The following is a 16960-nucleotide window of genomic DNA, read 5'->3' as shown; positions in this document are numbered from 1 at the left end:
GCGGGAGGATCGCTTTAGCCCAGGAGTTTGAGAGGAGGCTGGGCAACATGGCAAGACCCTGTCTCTAAAAAAAAAAATAAAATAAAATAAAAATAAAAAAAAATTAGCCAGGCATCATGGTCCCAGCTGCTCGGGAGGCTGAGGTGGGAGGATCACCTGAGCCCAGGAGGTCAAGGCTGCAGTGAGGTGTATTACAGCCACTGCACTCCAGTCCAGCCTAGGCGACAGAGCGAGACCCTGTCTCTAAATAAATAAATAACCTTTTTTTCCTTGGTTCATCAGGGACCAGAGGAAGACCGAGAGGCAGAATCCGAGTTAACAGTAACACAGTTGAAGGAATTGCGCAAGCAGCAGCAAATATTGTTGGAGAAGAAGATGCTAGGAGAAGACTCAGATGAAGAAGAGGAAATGGATACCTCTGAAAGGAAGATAAATGCTGGTAGCCAAGATGATGAGATGGGTTGCACCTGGGGAATGGGTAAGAAATTAAAATTGCTGCCGGAGGTTAATATTTTAAGTTCATTACAAGTGGTACCCTTAAATGTTTTTTTAAATCATACAGCTTTTCATGGCTCCTTGAGATAAATAGGGCAAACACAATTTGCACATGAGGTAACCAAAACCCAGAGAGATTCATTAACTTTACTGATGTAAAGAAATTGACTTATAGGCACTTTGGATTTTTAAAAAATTTATTTTTAATGCACTCTCTTGTTCAAAACTTGTCCTAAGCATAAAATTATTATTTTTACAATTTTAAAATTTTATATTTATTAAGTACTTGTGCTATGTGATTATCATTGGAGGGGATGGAACTCTATTCAATCAAATAAATGGAATGTTATTCAATATAGGATATTCTCTTGAGTTTTTTGTACTTTGTGAAGATATCCTGAAATGTGGAATATCTAATCAGATAAAGCTGGTCCCTTAGCCAAAATAATAAACTTTCTTTAACACCAGATATTTTAGAAAATGGATATTCAGGAGATGGGAGTATAAAAAGGTAGAAGATGGCATTAATATATAGTTGGGAAGACAGGAAAAATTATGAAATTACTTGTGCTAAGTGCCAAACAAAAGCTAGAAACCATAAGTATGCTAGAGTGAAAGTTTGGAGAAGAGAGAACAGTCACTGGGGACTTAGACCTGTGTTGTCTGATATGGTAGCCACTAGCCACATGTGGTTACTGAGCACTTGCAGTGTGGCTAGTTGCAATTGATGTGTGCTGTAAATGCAAAATACACACTGAATTTCAAAGACTTAGTCTGAAAAAAAGAATGTAAAATATCTCTTTCATGATATTTTTATATTGATGACATGTTGAAATGACAATTTTACCTGTTTCCTTTTAATTTTTTAATGTGGCTAATAGAAAATTTAAGATGACACATACAGCTGTCATTATATTTCTGTTGGACAGCACTGACTTAGATCTTTGGGAAACTTATTTTTTTTTATTTTAGTAGAGATGGGGTTTCACCATATTGGCCAGGCTGGTCTTGAACTCCTGAGCTTGTGATCCACCCCCCCCACCCCCCCACCCCCCCCCCCCCGGCCTCCCAAAGTGTAGAGATTACAGGTGTGAGCCCTCGCACTCCACAGGGAAGCTTTATGAGCATAAGGATTTTCAGCTGGAACTTGAAGGCAAGGAAAAGCCTTATGAAGCTGAGTATTGGGATTGGTATTCAGGGTAGGGATTGATGATTTTAAGGAAGTTGTGAGTAGACCAGTCTATCTGGCAGATATAAGAAGTATTAGGAAATTATATTGGGAACGAAAGTTAGATATGAGTGTGAGAGAACAAGAATGCCAGGCTGAGGAGCTCAAATTTTTTTTCCACAATGTGGTAGGTAATTTTACTTTTAAAATATAATGATGGAGAAAAAAAAATTAAGGTGCCATGAAAACAACTTTTGACTTGTCACACAATTTAGAAAACCTGAATATGCTCATACTAGTGGTTTTGTGGTGGTTGTTCCACCCCCTGTCCCTGCAAGTATTTATTATTTTTCATCACAGATAAACTATATCTCTTTTTTTTTTTTTTTTTTTTTTGGGAGACGGTCTCACTGTGTTGCTTGGGTTGGAGTGCAGGTAGCGCGATCTTGGCTCACTACAACCTCTTCCTCCCAGGTTCAAACAATTCTCCTGCCTCAGCCTCCCGAGTAGCTGGGATTACAGACACCCGCCACTATGCCCAGCTAATTTTTTTTGTATTTTTAGTAGAGATGGGGTTTCACCATGTTGGCCAAGCTGGTCTTGAACTCCTGACCTTGTGATCCTCCTGCCTTGGCCTCCCAAAGTGCTGGGATTACAGGCATGAGCCACTGCGCCCAGCCTAAACTATATCTTTATGCAGCCTGAGAGAATAGTGGGTATCATTCAAATAGTCTCTTCTCATGTCTGATTATCTTTTCTTTCTTTCCCATATCCTGTAGGAGAAGATGCAGTAGAGGATGATGCTGAAGAGAACCCTATTGTCTTAGAGTTTCAGCAGGAAAGGGAGGCCTTTTATATAAAGGATCCCAAAAAGGCTCTCCAAGGCTTTTTTGACCGAGAAGGTATGTAAACAGATTCTGACCCTACCACTAAAACATATCCAGAGCAGTGTGGTTTTCTAGAGCTTCAGGTTGAGCTTTATACTAAGATATGCTATAATTTTATTGCTGTCCTTCTTGTTCACTTTTTACTCTTGTGGTCAGTTGCTTTAGGTTTATTTTGAAAATTATTCCTCATTAGTATGGCAGAGGGGAAAAAATCATAAAAATCTTGTTAGTCTTTCTTCTTATCTTAAAAAAAGGAAATACTTTTTCCTGACTCATCTCATTCTTCTCAAAAGATCCTGGACTTTGGTGGTGGGGAAATTGAGCCAACTTCCTGTAGTTTTTTAATTCTGAATTCACCTGATCTTTTGTAATTCCTAACATAGGTTTTGACTTTATATTATATGATTTAAAATTTTTTTTCCATAGAGGATTGTTTTGGTAGGAATACTTTGAGAGAATATCTATGTGTATGTATGTATATCTGTATATATTTTATATGTATATATAAATAATATATGAAATAGCTGTGCACTTAATATCTGTGCTTCTAAAAACCAGGCAACTGTGTTAAAATAACCACTAAAGTCTACAACTTATAAAAGTGAAACGTACTATACAGTGAACAGAGCTATGTATGGAGAATTGGTTACTTTGATCTGAGTTTTTTTTTTTTTTCTCTGCCTCAGACTTACTCTAATTTTATTATCAGACAATAATCCCTAGGAATGAGAAGTGAAATGTATTGAAATTTATTATTCAGTGTGGTATGGGAACTTGTTCTTTTTTTTTTTTTTTTTTTGAGACGGAGTCTCGCTCTGTTGCCCAGGCTGGAGTGCAGTGGTGCGATCTCGCCTCACTGCAAGCTCCGCCTCCCGGGTTCACGCCATTCTCCTGCCTCAGCCTCCCGAGTAGCTGGGACTACAGGCGCCCGCCACCACGCCCGGCTAATTTTTTTTTGTATTTTTAGTAGAGAGGGGGTTTCACTGTGTTAGCCAGGATGGTCTCGATCTCCTGACCTCGTGATCCGCCCGTCTCGGCCTCCCAAAGTGCTGGGATTACAGGCGTGAGCCACCGCGCCCGGCCGGAACTTGTTCTTTTTTTGAGACAGGGTCTCACTCTGTCGCCCAGGCCGGAGTGCAATGGCGCAATCTTGGCTCACTGCAACCTTGACCTCCTGGGTTTAAGCTATGCTCCGGCCTTAGCCCCCGTAGTAGCTGGGACAAAAGGCAGGTACCATCATGCCCGGCTAATTTTTGTATTTTTTGTAGAGATGGGGTTTTGCCATGTTGCACAGACTGGTTTCGCGCTCCTTAACTCAAGCTGTCATCCCGCCTCAGCCTCCCAAAGTGTTAGGATTACAGGCGTGAGCCACTGCTAGGAACTTGTTCGTATTTAACGTTTGTTCTCATTTATCATTGTATCAACTAGTAATTTTTGGATTCTATTAAAATTGTTTTGTCTGTCTTTCTCCCACAGGAGAAGAATTAGAATATGAATTTGATGAACAGGGACATAGCACTTGGCTCTGCAGGGTGAGGTATGTTCTTTTCTTATTAATGTTCTTTTCTGGAAAATGGCCAATTTCAGGTTTAATGTATGGTTATAGATAACAACCCAAAGAGTAACTTTCATCTAAGTTTAAGCTATTTCTAAATTTGAGCCTTTATCATTTAGTAACCCTTATATTATTGGAGAGTGGGGTGGGATGGGTAAGAAATAGAAAGAAAATATTTTAAATCCAACATTGGAAAGATAGAACAAGATGGATTCAAAGACTGAAAGGCCATCTAAAAAAAAAAAGACTATTATCATAGCATAGTAGTTGTTTTCGTGAGAATTGGAGCTTAATGCTGTGCTATAATTCCCACCAAATCAATGAAGATTACCTGTGGACGATTCAACTGGAAAACAACTGGTGGCTGAGGCCATTCACTCAGGAAAGAAAAAAGAAGCAATGATCCAGTGCTCATTGGAAGCTTGTCGGATTCTTGACACTTTGGGATTGCTTCGGCAGGAAGCAGGTCAGTATATAGGAGCCCTTTTTTTCTAGATTTAAAAAAAGGAAAATTCAACACAAACGCTAATAAAACTTCTTTATGGGGGGAAAATGTAAATTGTACAAAATTTTTTGAAGTGAAAAGAAAAAAATTCTCAATACCCTAAGGTAGCCACTGTTTATATTCTCCCAGACATTTTCTATGCATATATAGATGTGTGCTGAGACCTAGATCCTTTAACAAAAAACACTCATACACAAATGTAGTCATATTAATTACAATCTTTTGTGACTTACTTTTTTAACATAAGAATGTATCATGGATGTTGTTATTATTATTATTTTTGAGATGGAGTCTCACTCTGTCACCCAGGCTGGAGTGCAGCAGCATGATCTCGGCTCACTGCAACCTCTGTCTCCCAGGTTCAAGCCATCCTCCTGCCTCAGCTTCCCTAGTAGCTGGGACTATAGGTGTGCACCACCCTGCACAACTAATTTTTGTATTTATTTATTTATTTTGAGATGGAGTTTCGCTCTTGTTGCCCAGGCTAGAGTGCAATGGCGCAATCTCGCCTCACTGCAACCTTTGCCTCCCGGGTTCAAGCGATTCTCCTGCCTCAGCCTCCCAAGTAGCTGGGATTACAGGCATGCACCACCATGCCTGGCTAATTTTGTATTTTTAGTGGAGACGGGGTTTCTCCATGTTGGTCAGGCTGGTCTCGAACTCCCAACCTCAGGTGATCCACCTGCCTCGGCCTCCCAAAGTGCTGGGATTACAGGCATGAGCCACCGCGCCTGGCCAATTTTTGTATTTTTGATAGAGACGAGGTTTCACCGTGTTGACCAGGCTGGTCTCGAACTCCTGACCTCAGGTGATCCACCCGCCTTGGCCTCCCAAAGTGCTGGGATTACAGGCATGAGCCACTGCGCCTGGCCGTATCATGAATATTACATCAATACATTAATATGTATCAATACATTAATTGTGTATTTTGCTTGTTTTTTTTTTTAAAGTCTGAGTAGAGCATCATTTATTAATAAGGCTTATATTATATTTTTATTATTGCAAAGTAACTTATGTCTGATTCAAAACTACCAAAAGGCTTATAATAAAATATACTTGTTCCTTGCCCTACCCATCCTCAGTCTTCTTCCCTAAAGGCTTTCAGTTTTTTCAGTTATTTATTCTGGCATTTAAAAACACCTGTATTTCTTGGCCGGGCGCGGTTGCTCACGCCTGTAATCCCAGCACTTTGGGAGGCCAAGGCAGGCGGATCACGAGGTCAGGAGATCGAGACCATCCTGGCTAACACGGTGAAACCCCGTCTCTACCAAAAATACAAAAAAAAAAAAAATCAGTTGGGTGTGGTGGCAGGTGCCTATAGTCCCGGCCACTTGGGAGGCTGAGGCAGGAGAATGGCGTGAACCCAGGAGGCAGAGTTTTCAGTGAGCCGAGATTGCGCCACTGCACTGCAGCCTGGGCGACAGAGCAAGACTCCGTCTCAAAAATAAATAATTAATTAAATTTTAAAAAAAAACAAACACCTGTATTTCTTTTCTTTTCTTTTTTTTTTTTTTTTTTTTTTGAGATGGAGTCTCACTCTGTCACCCAGACTGGATTGCAGTGGCATGATCTTGGCTGACTGCAACCTCTGCTTCTCGGGTTCAAGCGATTCTTCTGCCTCAGCCTCCTGAGTAGCTGGGACTATAGGTGCGTGCACCACACCCAGCTAATTTTTGTATTTTTAGTAGAGACAGGGTTTTACCATATTGGCCAGGCTGGTCTCGAACTCCTGACCTCATGATCTGCTTGCCTTGGCCTCCCAAAGTGCTGGGATTACAGGCGTGAGCCACTGCACCCAGCCTAAAAACACCTGTATTTCTAAGAACAAGAGTATGCTGTTATATTTTTAGTCACTTATTTTAGACGTTATCTGTCGACTCTGCTAAATTAATATTTAGTATTTACGTGATTATGCTTATGCAAATATTAGTTATAACTGAGCAGTTTTATTTCTTTTTGTTTTTCCTAAGGGTAATAATTGCGTTTGCTTTTCATGTGTTTGGGGCTTTTTTGTATTTCCTGCTCATTCCTCCCACACCTTTCAGTAGCCTCACCACATCAAGCAACTTAATGATTAAGTAATTTATCAGTTCTGATTTTTTTTGGAGACACTTTTTCTGAAGAGCACTATTTTTCTTTCAGGGCTTATTGCTCTGCAGATCTGCTACAGAACTGTCACCTGGGACTTAACTTTCCTATCATCCTTGAGATTTCTTTGTCCTTTCTCCAGGGTTGACTTTTCTGTTTCTTGATTCTCATATTCTCATATTTCTTGGTTTATTTCCTTGCACAGTAGTACATCCTTCTGTACTTTTAGCAGATTAAAAAGCTGGTACAACACTAGAGGGCATGGGTGATGATAGTCTTCAATGAATTTCACATCTTTCCTTTTCTTGGTCTACTCTCTTGTTTTGGTGGACATCCTCTAGTAGATTTCAGAGAAAGAGTGTATAGGAAATAAATTTTATTAATCCTTCTCTTCTGAAAATATAATTATTGTAGCTTCACTCCTGATTAATAGTTTGGCTGGGAATACAATTCTAAGTTGGAAACAAATTTTGATCCTATTGTATGTCATCTTTTTTTTCCGCCTTGCCAGAGTTTGTAAGAGTTTCCCTTTGTTCTAAAGGTTCTAAAACTTAACTATGAAGTACTTTTCTGTGGGTCTATTTTTCTTCATTTTTCTGAGTACTTGTTGGATCCTTTTGATCTAGAAATCTTGGCTGTTCAGGAAGTTTTCTGCAATTATGTCATTAATTGTTTCATCCCTCTGTTTTCTATGGAATTTTATTATTCAGACATTGGACCTCTTGGACAGACCATTTAAGTTTTTTTTCTTCTTTTTTTCATCTGTATGTCTTTTCCTTCTTTCTGAGAGATTTCTGCACCTTTATCTTTCTGTCTTCTCTATTTTGCCGTCAAGGTTTTAATTTCTTTCTCTTTTTTTAAAGTTTTTAAAATCAGGCAGTCTTTCATGCCAGAGAAGGCTCAGAGACTCCAAGGTTTTAATTTCTAAAAGTTCATTTTTGGTTTTTGAATTGTCCTTTTTAAAACATAATATCCTCTTGTTTCATGGGTTGTAAATATCTCCTCTCTGTTTTCTCCATGTTATTTTTCTTTTTATGTGGTCTCTGTTCTGCGTGTTAAAGGCTTTTCTTAGGTGTCATGTAATTCTTCATTGTAGTTTTTTTATTTGGGGATGAAAAAGGTGATTGACAGTTTGGAATATATAGGGGGGTTTCTGCATGGAATATATAGGTGGGGTTTGTTGACTTTGAGCAGTACTATTCAATGATGTGGGTGGGCCTTTTGTTGGGGAACCCTTGATTTAAGTATCCTTTTGGTTTTCCTCGTGTATGAGCGAGATTCCCCAGAGAGTGCTCTTCCAGTCTCCTGCCTGAAACGAAAGGACTGGCTGCCAGCATTCCTAGAGCTAAGTGGTAGAAGGTGGCTGAGTGGCTTCTCATTCAGCTGTTTCCAGGACAGTACTATTTTTAGATTATAGTGCCCATGCCTTCAACTTTACTAGTCAACTCGTAATCCAAAGGCTTTCTGTTTTACCCTTTCCAGAGATTAACCTCTGGATTTCTACTGCAGATGGAAAGGAGATGAGTAGGCAGGGAGGAAGATCTATTTCTCAACCAGTTTTTACTTAGTCCTCCATAACCTTACTATCCATCCCCAGTTGCAGATCCATTTGAGGATTCTGCAGTGTAATCACTTTGGCTCTCAGCTTTCCCCACTGTTTAGGATTTATCTTTTTAAATTCTACTAAGTTAGTTTCTACTCATCTGTCTACTTTCTAATTTTCTAAAATTTGGGTCTTTATGGATTTCTTTCTCTCTCTCCTTCTTTTCTTTCTTTCTTTCTTTTTCTTTTCCTCCTTTCCCTCCCTTCTCTTTTTTCCTTTCCTTTCCCTCCCTCCCTCCCTCCCTCCCTTTCTTCCTTCCTTCCTTCCTTCTTTCCTTCCTCCCTTCCTTCCTTCTTTCCTTCCTCCCTTCCTTCCTTCTCTTTCCTCTATGCTGCCCAGATTGGAGTGCAGTGGTCTGATCACAGCTCACTGCAGCATCAACTTCCGGGGCTCAAGCGATCCTCCCGCCTCAGCCTCCTGAGTAGCTGGGACTACAGGTGCACACCACCATGCCCAGCTACTTTTTTTAGATTTATTTTTAGTAAAGGCAAGGTCTTGCTATGTTGCCCAGGCTTGGGTACATCTCTTTACTATGGTTTATTGGGATTTAGGGAAAGAGGGAAATTAGATATGTGTGTTTAATGTACCATCTTAACCTGGAAATTAGGCTTATATTAATAAGGACTATTTTCCTTGCAAATAATAGAAGTCCAATTCAAACTAGCTTAGGGGAAAGGTCATTGGCTGCAGAAGCTGGGAAGAATAGCTCAGGATGAAGGAACAGGAATGAAGAAACAACTGCATGAACCAGAACCTCAAGTTCTGAAACCATAACTTAGTACTACCAAAGTAGACTCAGCATCACCAGGACATATACAAGTTGTGTGTGTGTGTGTGTGTGTGTGTGTGTGTGTCTGTGAGTGAGTCTGTCTCACGAGTGCATTTTTAAACTTTGCAGACAGATTCTTACCCTGTGCTGAAAAGCTGATTGCTTACAGCCCTGAACTTACAGTCTCTCACTTTAATAACCTCATTGTAAAGAGAGCCTCTTTGCCCCATCTCTAAATATAAATATGAGGGAAAGAGTCTTACTGATTTGGCTTTGGTCCTATGACTATCCCTAAACCAGATAAAATGGGGGAGGAATTTTCTAGGGGAAAGAGGTACTTTTATCAGAACAAAGGGAGTAGAATGTTGTAGGGTGAACAAAAAAGTAATAGCTGTCATAGTTTCTTATTGATGGACTCTTTACATATTCACTGTTATAAATACTATTGCATTGATATTTATAGAATAAATTCCTAGAAGTGGAATTGCTGGATCAATGCATTTTTAATGGCAGATGCTGTAGGCTTGACCATCAAAAAGGTTGTATCAATGTACATTCCCACCAATTATTAATCTTTTTATGTTTTTCTAGTCTAATAGATGAGAAGTATCTAATTTTTAAATTTGTACTTTATTTTTTTTTAAAGTAACATTTAAAAATATTTATTGTATTTTTCTGTGAACTGCTTTCATTATCCTTTTTCAAATTTTCTTTTGGGTTATTGTCCTTTTTCTCATTTTTCATTTTCCTTTTTTCCTCATTGATTTTTTTTTTTTTTTTTTTTGAGATAGAGTTTCACTCTTGTCACCCAGGCTGGAGTGCAATGGCGCTTTCTTGGCTCACTGCAACCTCTACCTCCCAGGTTCAAGCAATTCTCCTGCCTTAGCCTCCTGAGTAGCTGGGATTACAGGTACCCGCCACTATGCCCATCTAATTTTTGTATTTTTAGTAGAGATGGGGTTTCACCATGTTGGTGAGGCTGGTCTTGACCTCAGGCGATCCATCCCCCTTCAGCCTCCCAAAGTGCTGGGATTACCATGCCTGGCCATCCTCATTGATTTTTAAAAGCCGTTTGCTCATTAAATAAATTAACTATTTGCTTTAATGAAAAATTATTTAATAAGAAATTGTGGGAAAATATACATAACAGAAAAGTGTACCATTTTAAGCATTTTAAGAGTATCACTCAGTGGCATTAAGTACATTCACAATATTATGGAACCATCAACACTGTTCATTTTGGAACTTTTTTATCATTCCATACTGAAATTCGGTATCTGTTAAACACTAACTTCATTCTCCCTCCTTCCCAGCCTCTGGCAACCACCATTCTACTTTTCTGTCTCTATGAATTTGACTACTTTAGGTACCTCACATAATGCAGTAAGTGTCCTTTTATATATGGCTTATTTCACTTAGTATAATGTCTTCAAGGTTTAGCCCTTTGTTTTTATACATAGTTTGGCAGCTTGTAGAACCTCTCTTTCAGTAGTTGATGGTGACATTTTAAGCTCCTTGCCTACTTGCCTTCTTTCTTTTTCTTTTCTTTTTTAAAAACCTATTTATTCATCATTTTATCTACCTCTAGTATCTCGGAAAAGGAAAGCCAAGAACTGGGAAGATGAAGACTTTTATGATAGTGATGATGACACATTTCTTGATAGGACTGGCCTGATTGAGAAGAAGCGTCTGAACAGAATGAAGAAGGCTGGCAAGATTGATGAGAAGCCAGAGACCTTTGAATCATTGGCAAGTTTTATTTATGGAAGTAGCTGTGGTATTTAATAGTTTAATTTTTAATAACATAATGTATTATTTAAATATGTTTTATGATAATTTTTAAAGTAGTAGCATTGAAATCTGATACTGAAGTATAACTTTTGTGGTCTGTTAATTTAATGGTAACAGACAACTAGTCTTATCCAAGTTGTTTGAAAAAAATATGGCTTGCTGCTAGATCCTTTCCTTCAGGATATTGATCCATTAATTAACATTCTTTGGATATGATATTACCTCTCTCAAAAGGAAAGGAAAAAGTTCCAAGTTAGGGCATTCTGAGGTGAAATTGACTTTAGCCTTCTGGCAGTCAAGAGAAGTCAAAGGAATTTTGAAGAATGTAGTATGGTAATATGTAGTCTGAAACAGTATGTTCTTCAGGAAATTATCACAAGGTGACATGTGTTAATGGGTAGGTAACAGACAATAATAGGTAGGTAATAGGCTACCTATTTGACTAGAAAAAAACATAAGATTAATAATGCAGAGCTTGACCAGAATATGGAGAAGTAGACTCTCAATTGGTGGGAATGTACAATACAACCTTTTAAGTGATCAATCCTACGACATCTGTCAGTATTAAAAATGCATTGATTCAGCAATTGCACTTCAAGGAATTTCTTACAGGTATTAATTTATGGTAGGATTCAGAGCTTAAAACATTACCCAACATCTATCCTTTTGATTTATGTGAAAACAAATGCCTTGAGCTCTTTCTTCTGAGTGAAATAAAGTCCGAGTTATTCATTCTGTTTAATTCTGTGTTTTTTAATTCAGAAATAAATTAAATTTGGATTTAACACATAAAAAGTGTTAACTCCTGGCTGGGCATGGTGGCTCATGCCTGTAATCCCAGCACATTGGGAGGCTGAGGCCAGTGGATCACCTGAGGTCAGGAGTTCGAGACCCACCTGACCAATGTGGTGAAACCCCACCTCTACTAAAAAAAAAAAAATACAAAAATTAGACAGGCGTGGTGGTGTGTGCCTGTAGTCGTAGCTACTCTGGAGGCTGAGACAGGAGAATTGCTTGAATGCAGGAGGCAGAGGTTGCAGTGAGTCGAGATCACGCCATTGCACTCCAGCCTGGGCGACACTGCGAGACTCCGTCTCAAAAAAAAAAAAAACTATTAACTCTGGCCAGGTGTGGTGGCTCACACCTGTAATCCTAGCACTTTGAGAGGCTGAGGCAGGCTGATCATGAGGTCAAGAGATTGAGACCATCCTGGCCAACATGGTGAAACCCTGTCTCTACTAAAAATACAAAAAGTAGCTGGGTGTGGTGGTGCACACCTGTAGTCCCAGCTGCTTGGGACGCTGAGGCAGGAGAATCGCTTGAACCCGGGAGTCAGAGGTGGCAGTGAGCCGAGATTGCACCACTGCACTCTACCCTGGCAACAGAATGAGGCTCCATCTCAAAAAAAAAAAAAAAAAAAAAAAGTGTTAACTCCATAAGTAGCAGTTTAACTGGACTTTTGAATTAATCTTCTTAAAACTTCTAGTAAGAATAATTAAAACAGGAGGATGATAAGGAAACAGTTTGAAAGAAGAAAAACTTTCTAACCCTGTTGATTTGGGTGTTACAGGTTGCAAAATTAAATGATGCTGAAAGGGAACTTTCTGAAATTTCTGAGAGATTGAAAGCCTCAAGCCAAGGTAAGTTTTTCATCAAATATTTATTAATATACCATATATAGTGCTCTATGCTAGGCACTGGGGCTACATTAGTTAATAAGAAATACCATACAGAATATGGAGCCTTTTAAAGGAGCAACATACCGTTTTAGAACTAGAAAGAACATTATAAATCATTTGGTTTAACCTCTTTATTTAATAGTTGAGGGGAATGAAGCCCATTGAGACAAAATGACTTCCCAAGGTCTCATGGCTATAACCTGTTCCTTATTCCTATTACTAGTGATGTCCTCTGTCCGGTTTTATGTTAGTGACTTTTATATGGAAACTTTGGCTGAATTTTAAAATATTCAGGATCATCTTTCTAAACATGTGTTATTCTTTTCTTGGACAGTTCTATCAGAGTCTCCATCTCAGGATTCTTTAGATGCGTTCATGTCAGAAATGAAATCAGGCAGTACATTAGATGGTGTGTCCCGGAAGAAACTTCACCTGAGAACTTTTGAACTGAGGAAAGAACAACAGAGACTTAAAGGGTTAATAAAAATTGTAAAGCCAGCAGAGATTCCAGAACTAAAAAAGTAAGTCTTAGTTATATTTGGAATTCTAAATAAGTATGGTAGCATAGATAACATTTTCAATTATCGCTTTATCTTCTTAAATAATCATTATATAATACAAATGTAATGCAAGGAACCCTTTAAAGCACAGAAAGCAGTGGTTTCATAGAGTAACTAAAAACCTGTTTCATATTTGTGAAATATAGACTGATAGAGGATTTTCTGAGAAAACTATATTGATTTCTGATTCATTGGAAGGTTCCGAAGTCTTTTTACTTAATCTTTTAGTGTAGAATAAACTCCTTTAAAAAGCATCATGCACAAAAAGCTAATTTATCTAATATAAAAAGACCTCTGAGGCTGGGCGTAGTGGCTCATACCTGTAATCCTAGAACTTTGGGAGGTTGAAGCAGGCAGATCACTTTCAAGACCAGCCTGGGTGATATGGCACAACCCTATCTCTACAAAAAATAAAAACATTAGCCAGCCATGTTGGAGCACACCTGTGGTCCCAGCTACTTGGGAAGCCGAGGTAGGAGGATCGCTTGAGCCCAGGAGTTCGAGGCTACAGTGAGCTGTGATCGTGCCATTGCACTCCAGCATGGGTGACAGAGGAAGTTTCTGTCTCAAAAAAAAAATTAAATTATTAATAAAAAGACCTCTGAATGATAAGTAGACAGCCAACCATCCAGGAGAAAAATGAGTAAAGGATGTCTACTCACAGGCCACAGGAAAAGAAATACAAATAGCATCTTTTATACAAAGATGCTCAACTTCATGATCATAGGAGAAATACAAATACTACAACCTAATACCTTTTTTTTTTTTTTTTTGAGATAGGGTCTCACTGTGTCACCCAGGCTGGAGTGCAGTGGCACAGTGACAGCTCACTGCAGCCTTGACCTCCTGGGATCAAGTGATCCTCCTGCCTCAGCCTCCCAAGTAGCTGGGACCACACGCATGCTCCACCATACCTGGCTAATTTTTAATTTTTTGTAGAGATGGGGTCTTGCCATGATGCCCAAGCTGGTCTTGAACTCCTGGCCTCAAGGTATCTGCCCACCTCAGCCTCCCAAAGTGCTGGGATTACAGGTGTGAGCCACCACACTTGGTCTTAATAGCATTTTTATATATGAATTTGATGAAGATTAATTGTGATTTTATACTGTGCAGATGAGGCTGACAGAAAGGCTCTTTCTTATATTGCTCATTGAAGGACAAATTAGTACATTCTCTATACAAGACAAATTGGCAGTCTCTATCCTGATTACAAATGCACATGCCCTTTGATCTATTTCATTTCTAGGAATTTGTCCCTCACATACTTAGGAAATGATGTACAGCATTGTTTATATTAATAGTAGTAAAAAATTAGAAATCTCCTAAATGTTTATCAAAGGGGATGGATTAAATAAATTGCGGCCAGGTGCGGTGGCTTACGCCTGTAATCCCAGCACTTTGGGAGGCTGAGCTGGGCGGATCACGAGGTCAGGAGATCGAGACCATCCTGGCTAACATGGTGAAACCCTGTCTCTACTAAAAATACAAAAAATTAGCCGGTTGTAGTGGTGGGTGCCTGTAGTCCCAGCTACTCGGGAGCCTGAGGCAGGAGAATGGCATGAACCCGGAAGGTGGAGCTGGCAGTGAGCCGAGATTGTGCCACTGCAGTCTAGCCTGGGCGACAGAGCGAGACTCCATCTCAAAAAAATAAATAAATAAAATAAATAAATTATGGTATAGATATGCAATAGAACACCATATAGCTGTTGAAAAAAAAAGGCAACTATATATAAGATACAGAAACACTATCAAGATAAGTAACAAAAGCAAGGTGCAGAACGGTGTGTATAACAGGCGCTGTCTGTAAAAAATGATGGTGGGGGAAGAATACATAGATAAGTAGGCCATGGTTATGTTTATAATATCTGTTTAGGTCGGGTTCCCTAAAAACAGACTGAATCAGAGATTCATCTGCAAGTGATTTATTAAGAGAGTGCTCTCAGGAGAAATCTATATGGGAGTGAGGGAAGCAGGAGAGGGCAGGAGAAGAAGCTGGGCTAAGATATGGTTTCAGGAGAGCCTGAATGGCACCACAGATGCCATGGAGGCATGGGGCTTGGGTTTCGATACCCTGTCCCCCCAACCCTTCATTGGTCATAGGCTGCCGGTGACTGGGGGGTGGGAGGGGCTCACAGCAATTCTGGGAAGGGTGCAGGTGTGAGCCTTTAGCAGCCGATGTCTGCAGTAGCTGTTTGGCCTGATAAAGGGAATCTGGGAGGGACAGCATCTGCTACTGTATCTCTGGAAAGATTTGTTAAAAATTAATAATATTGATTGCCAATGGGGAAGGCAACTGGGTGGCTGGGGGACAGCAATGGGAGGGAGACTTTTCACAGTATATGTGCTTTATACTTGAGTTTTGAACATGTGAATATACTTTCTATTCTATTCAGATATACTGAATTTGAAAAGAAAATCCTGTACGAAATAGCCATACCACTTTAGGTCCTAATTTACTGTAATGTAGTTGCAGTTCTAGTTCTAAATAACAAATAACTGGAAAAAGTAAGAATCATATAATAATTTTGTTACAGTAAAACTATTTGTTAATAAAAGTGGCTGGGGACGGTGGCTCACACCTGTAGTCCCAGAACTTTAGGAGAGTGAGTGAGGTGGGAGGATGGCTTGAGTTCAGGAGTTTGAGACCAGCCTGGGCAACATAGTGAGACCCTGTCTCTACAAAAGATAAAAACTTAGCTGGGTATGGTGGTGCTTGTCTGTAATCCACGCTACTTGGGAGGCTGAGGTATCACTTGAGCCTGGAAGAGTGAGGTTGCAAGACCCTGTCTCAAACAAACAAACAAACAAAAAACAAAAACAAATCTCTGCTTTGGAAAACAACAACAACAACAACAACATTTGGGGCAAGAAGAATTAAAAAAAAAAAAAAAAGAAAACGAAATATGTCTCAGCTTCCTCCAGAGCCTCCTCTCCTGCTATCAGTCTGTGTGCTTGCCTGGTTTTTCCTCCCTTTCCTATTTTGGATACTGGTCTAGATGTGTATCTTCTTCCTCCTCTTTTCACTTATGGGTTGAACTTCCAAACTTTCTGCCTCCTACCCTAACCCCTGCAAGCAATCTTGATTGTGATTCCATCTTCTGCTTTTTCATCTCCTTTGAGCCAGTCTTAGCTTATCCTCTAGGCCAGTCCAGCTTTTTAATGTAGCTGAAAACATCTGTGTTGCTGTTGCTTCTGTCTTTCTATGCCAGAGCCTTCCTGAGGCCTGTGGGGAAGGGTGTGAAGGATAATGATTTGACAAAATGTCCTTCATGGCCAGGCAGGCAGCATTCTTCTGGTGGCCTTAGCAAGGGAATGGGTTTTATCTCTGGTAGGGAGAAAGGGGCTTGAGGCTGGACTTAAGAGTGCTACTAAGGGGATAAGACTTAGGTAAAAGAAGGCAGTAGTAGCAAGTGGGGCTTCAGGGAGGGCCAGGTAGCTAACATCTGGTATGGGTCACTGTGAGTCGAATGCCATTACTGTCCTTATATTCCAGTTTTCAGGGCTGTCCCATGGTCAATGTGAAGAAAACAGAGGGCTTTCTTTTCGGTCTAGTATGCTTATTCTGGGGTTTCCTCTGTCTCCTCATGCCATATTCTCATTGTCACCTCTGCCTGCTCTGAATATCTTGTCAACTGAATTGCTATCCCTTTTGTTTTTGCTCTGTTCTCCCCCTGCCTTTCTAATTTCTACTATCTCTTCTTTATACCCTTCCTCAGCTTTGCCCTAATGGGCTTAGCTTTGCTAACTATCTCCAGCCGTTGAGAATGTTGACAGGCTCAGCAGTTGCAGTCTCTCACTATATCTTTGTCATTACTACACTGGACCCCCATCCCCATGCACGCTTTTTTTTTTTAAGTGCT

At 39.7% G+C, this 16960-nt stretch overlaps 1 protein-coding gene across 1 annotated transcript in view; it reads left to right on the top strand.

Moving 5' to 3' along the window:
• Window positions 1–16960, top strand: part of SLC4A1AP (solute carrier family 4 member 1 adaptor protein) — a 31532-nt gene that overhangs the window by 1413 nt on the left and 13159 nt on the right. The window contains exons 2-8 of the mRNA XM_003827114.5: window positions 283–478; window positions 2443–2565; window positions 4027–4087; window positions 4432–4571; window positions 10659–10819; window positions 12432–12501; window positions 12875–13061. Coding sequence (XP_003827162.2) covers window positions 283–478; window positions 2443–2565; window positions 4027–4087; window positions 4432–4571; window positions 10659–10819; window positions 12432–12501; window positions 12875–13061 — 938 coding nt within the window. The remainder of the gene's footprint in view (window positions 1–282; window positions 479–2442; window positions 2566–4026; window positions 4088–4431; window positions 4572–10658; window positions 10820–12431; window positions 12502–12874; window positions 13062–16960) is intronic.

Source organism: Pan paniscus, chromosome 12 (genome assembly GCF_029289425.2).
Source record: "Pan paniscus chromosome 12, NHGRI_mPanPan1-v2.0_pri, whole genome shotgun sequence".
Lineage (NCBI taxonomy): Eukaryota > Metazoa > Chordata > Mammalia > Primates > Hominidae > Pan > Pan paniscus.
The sequence above is the reverse complement of the archived record's forward strand: the minus strand, read 5'-3'. Positions and strand labels throughout refer to the sequence as shown.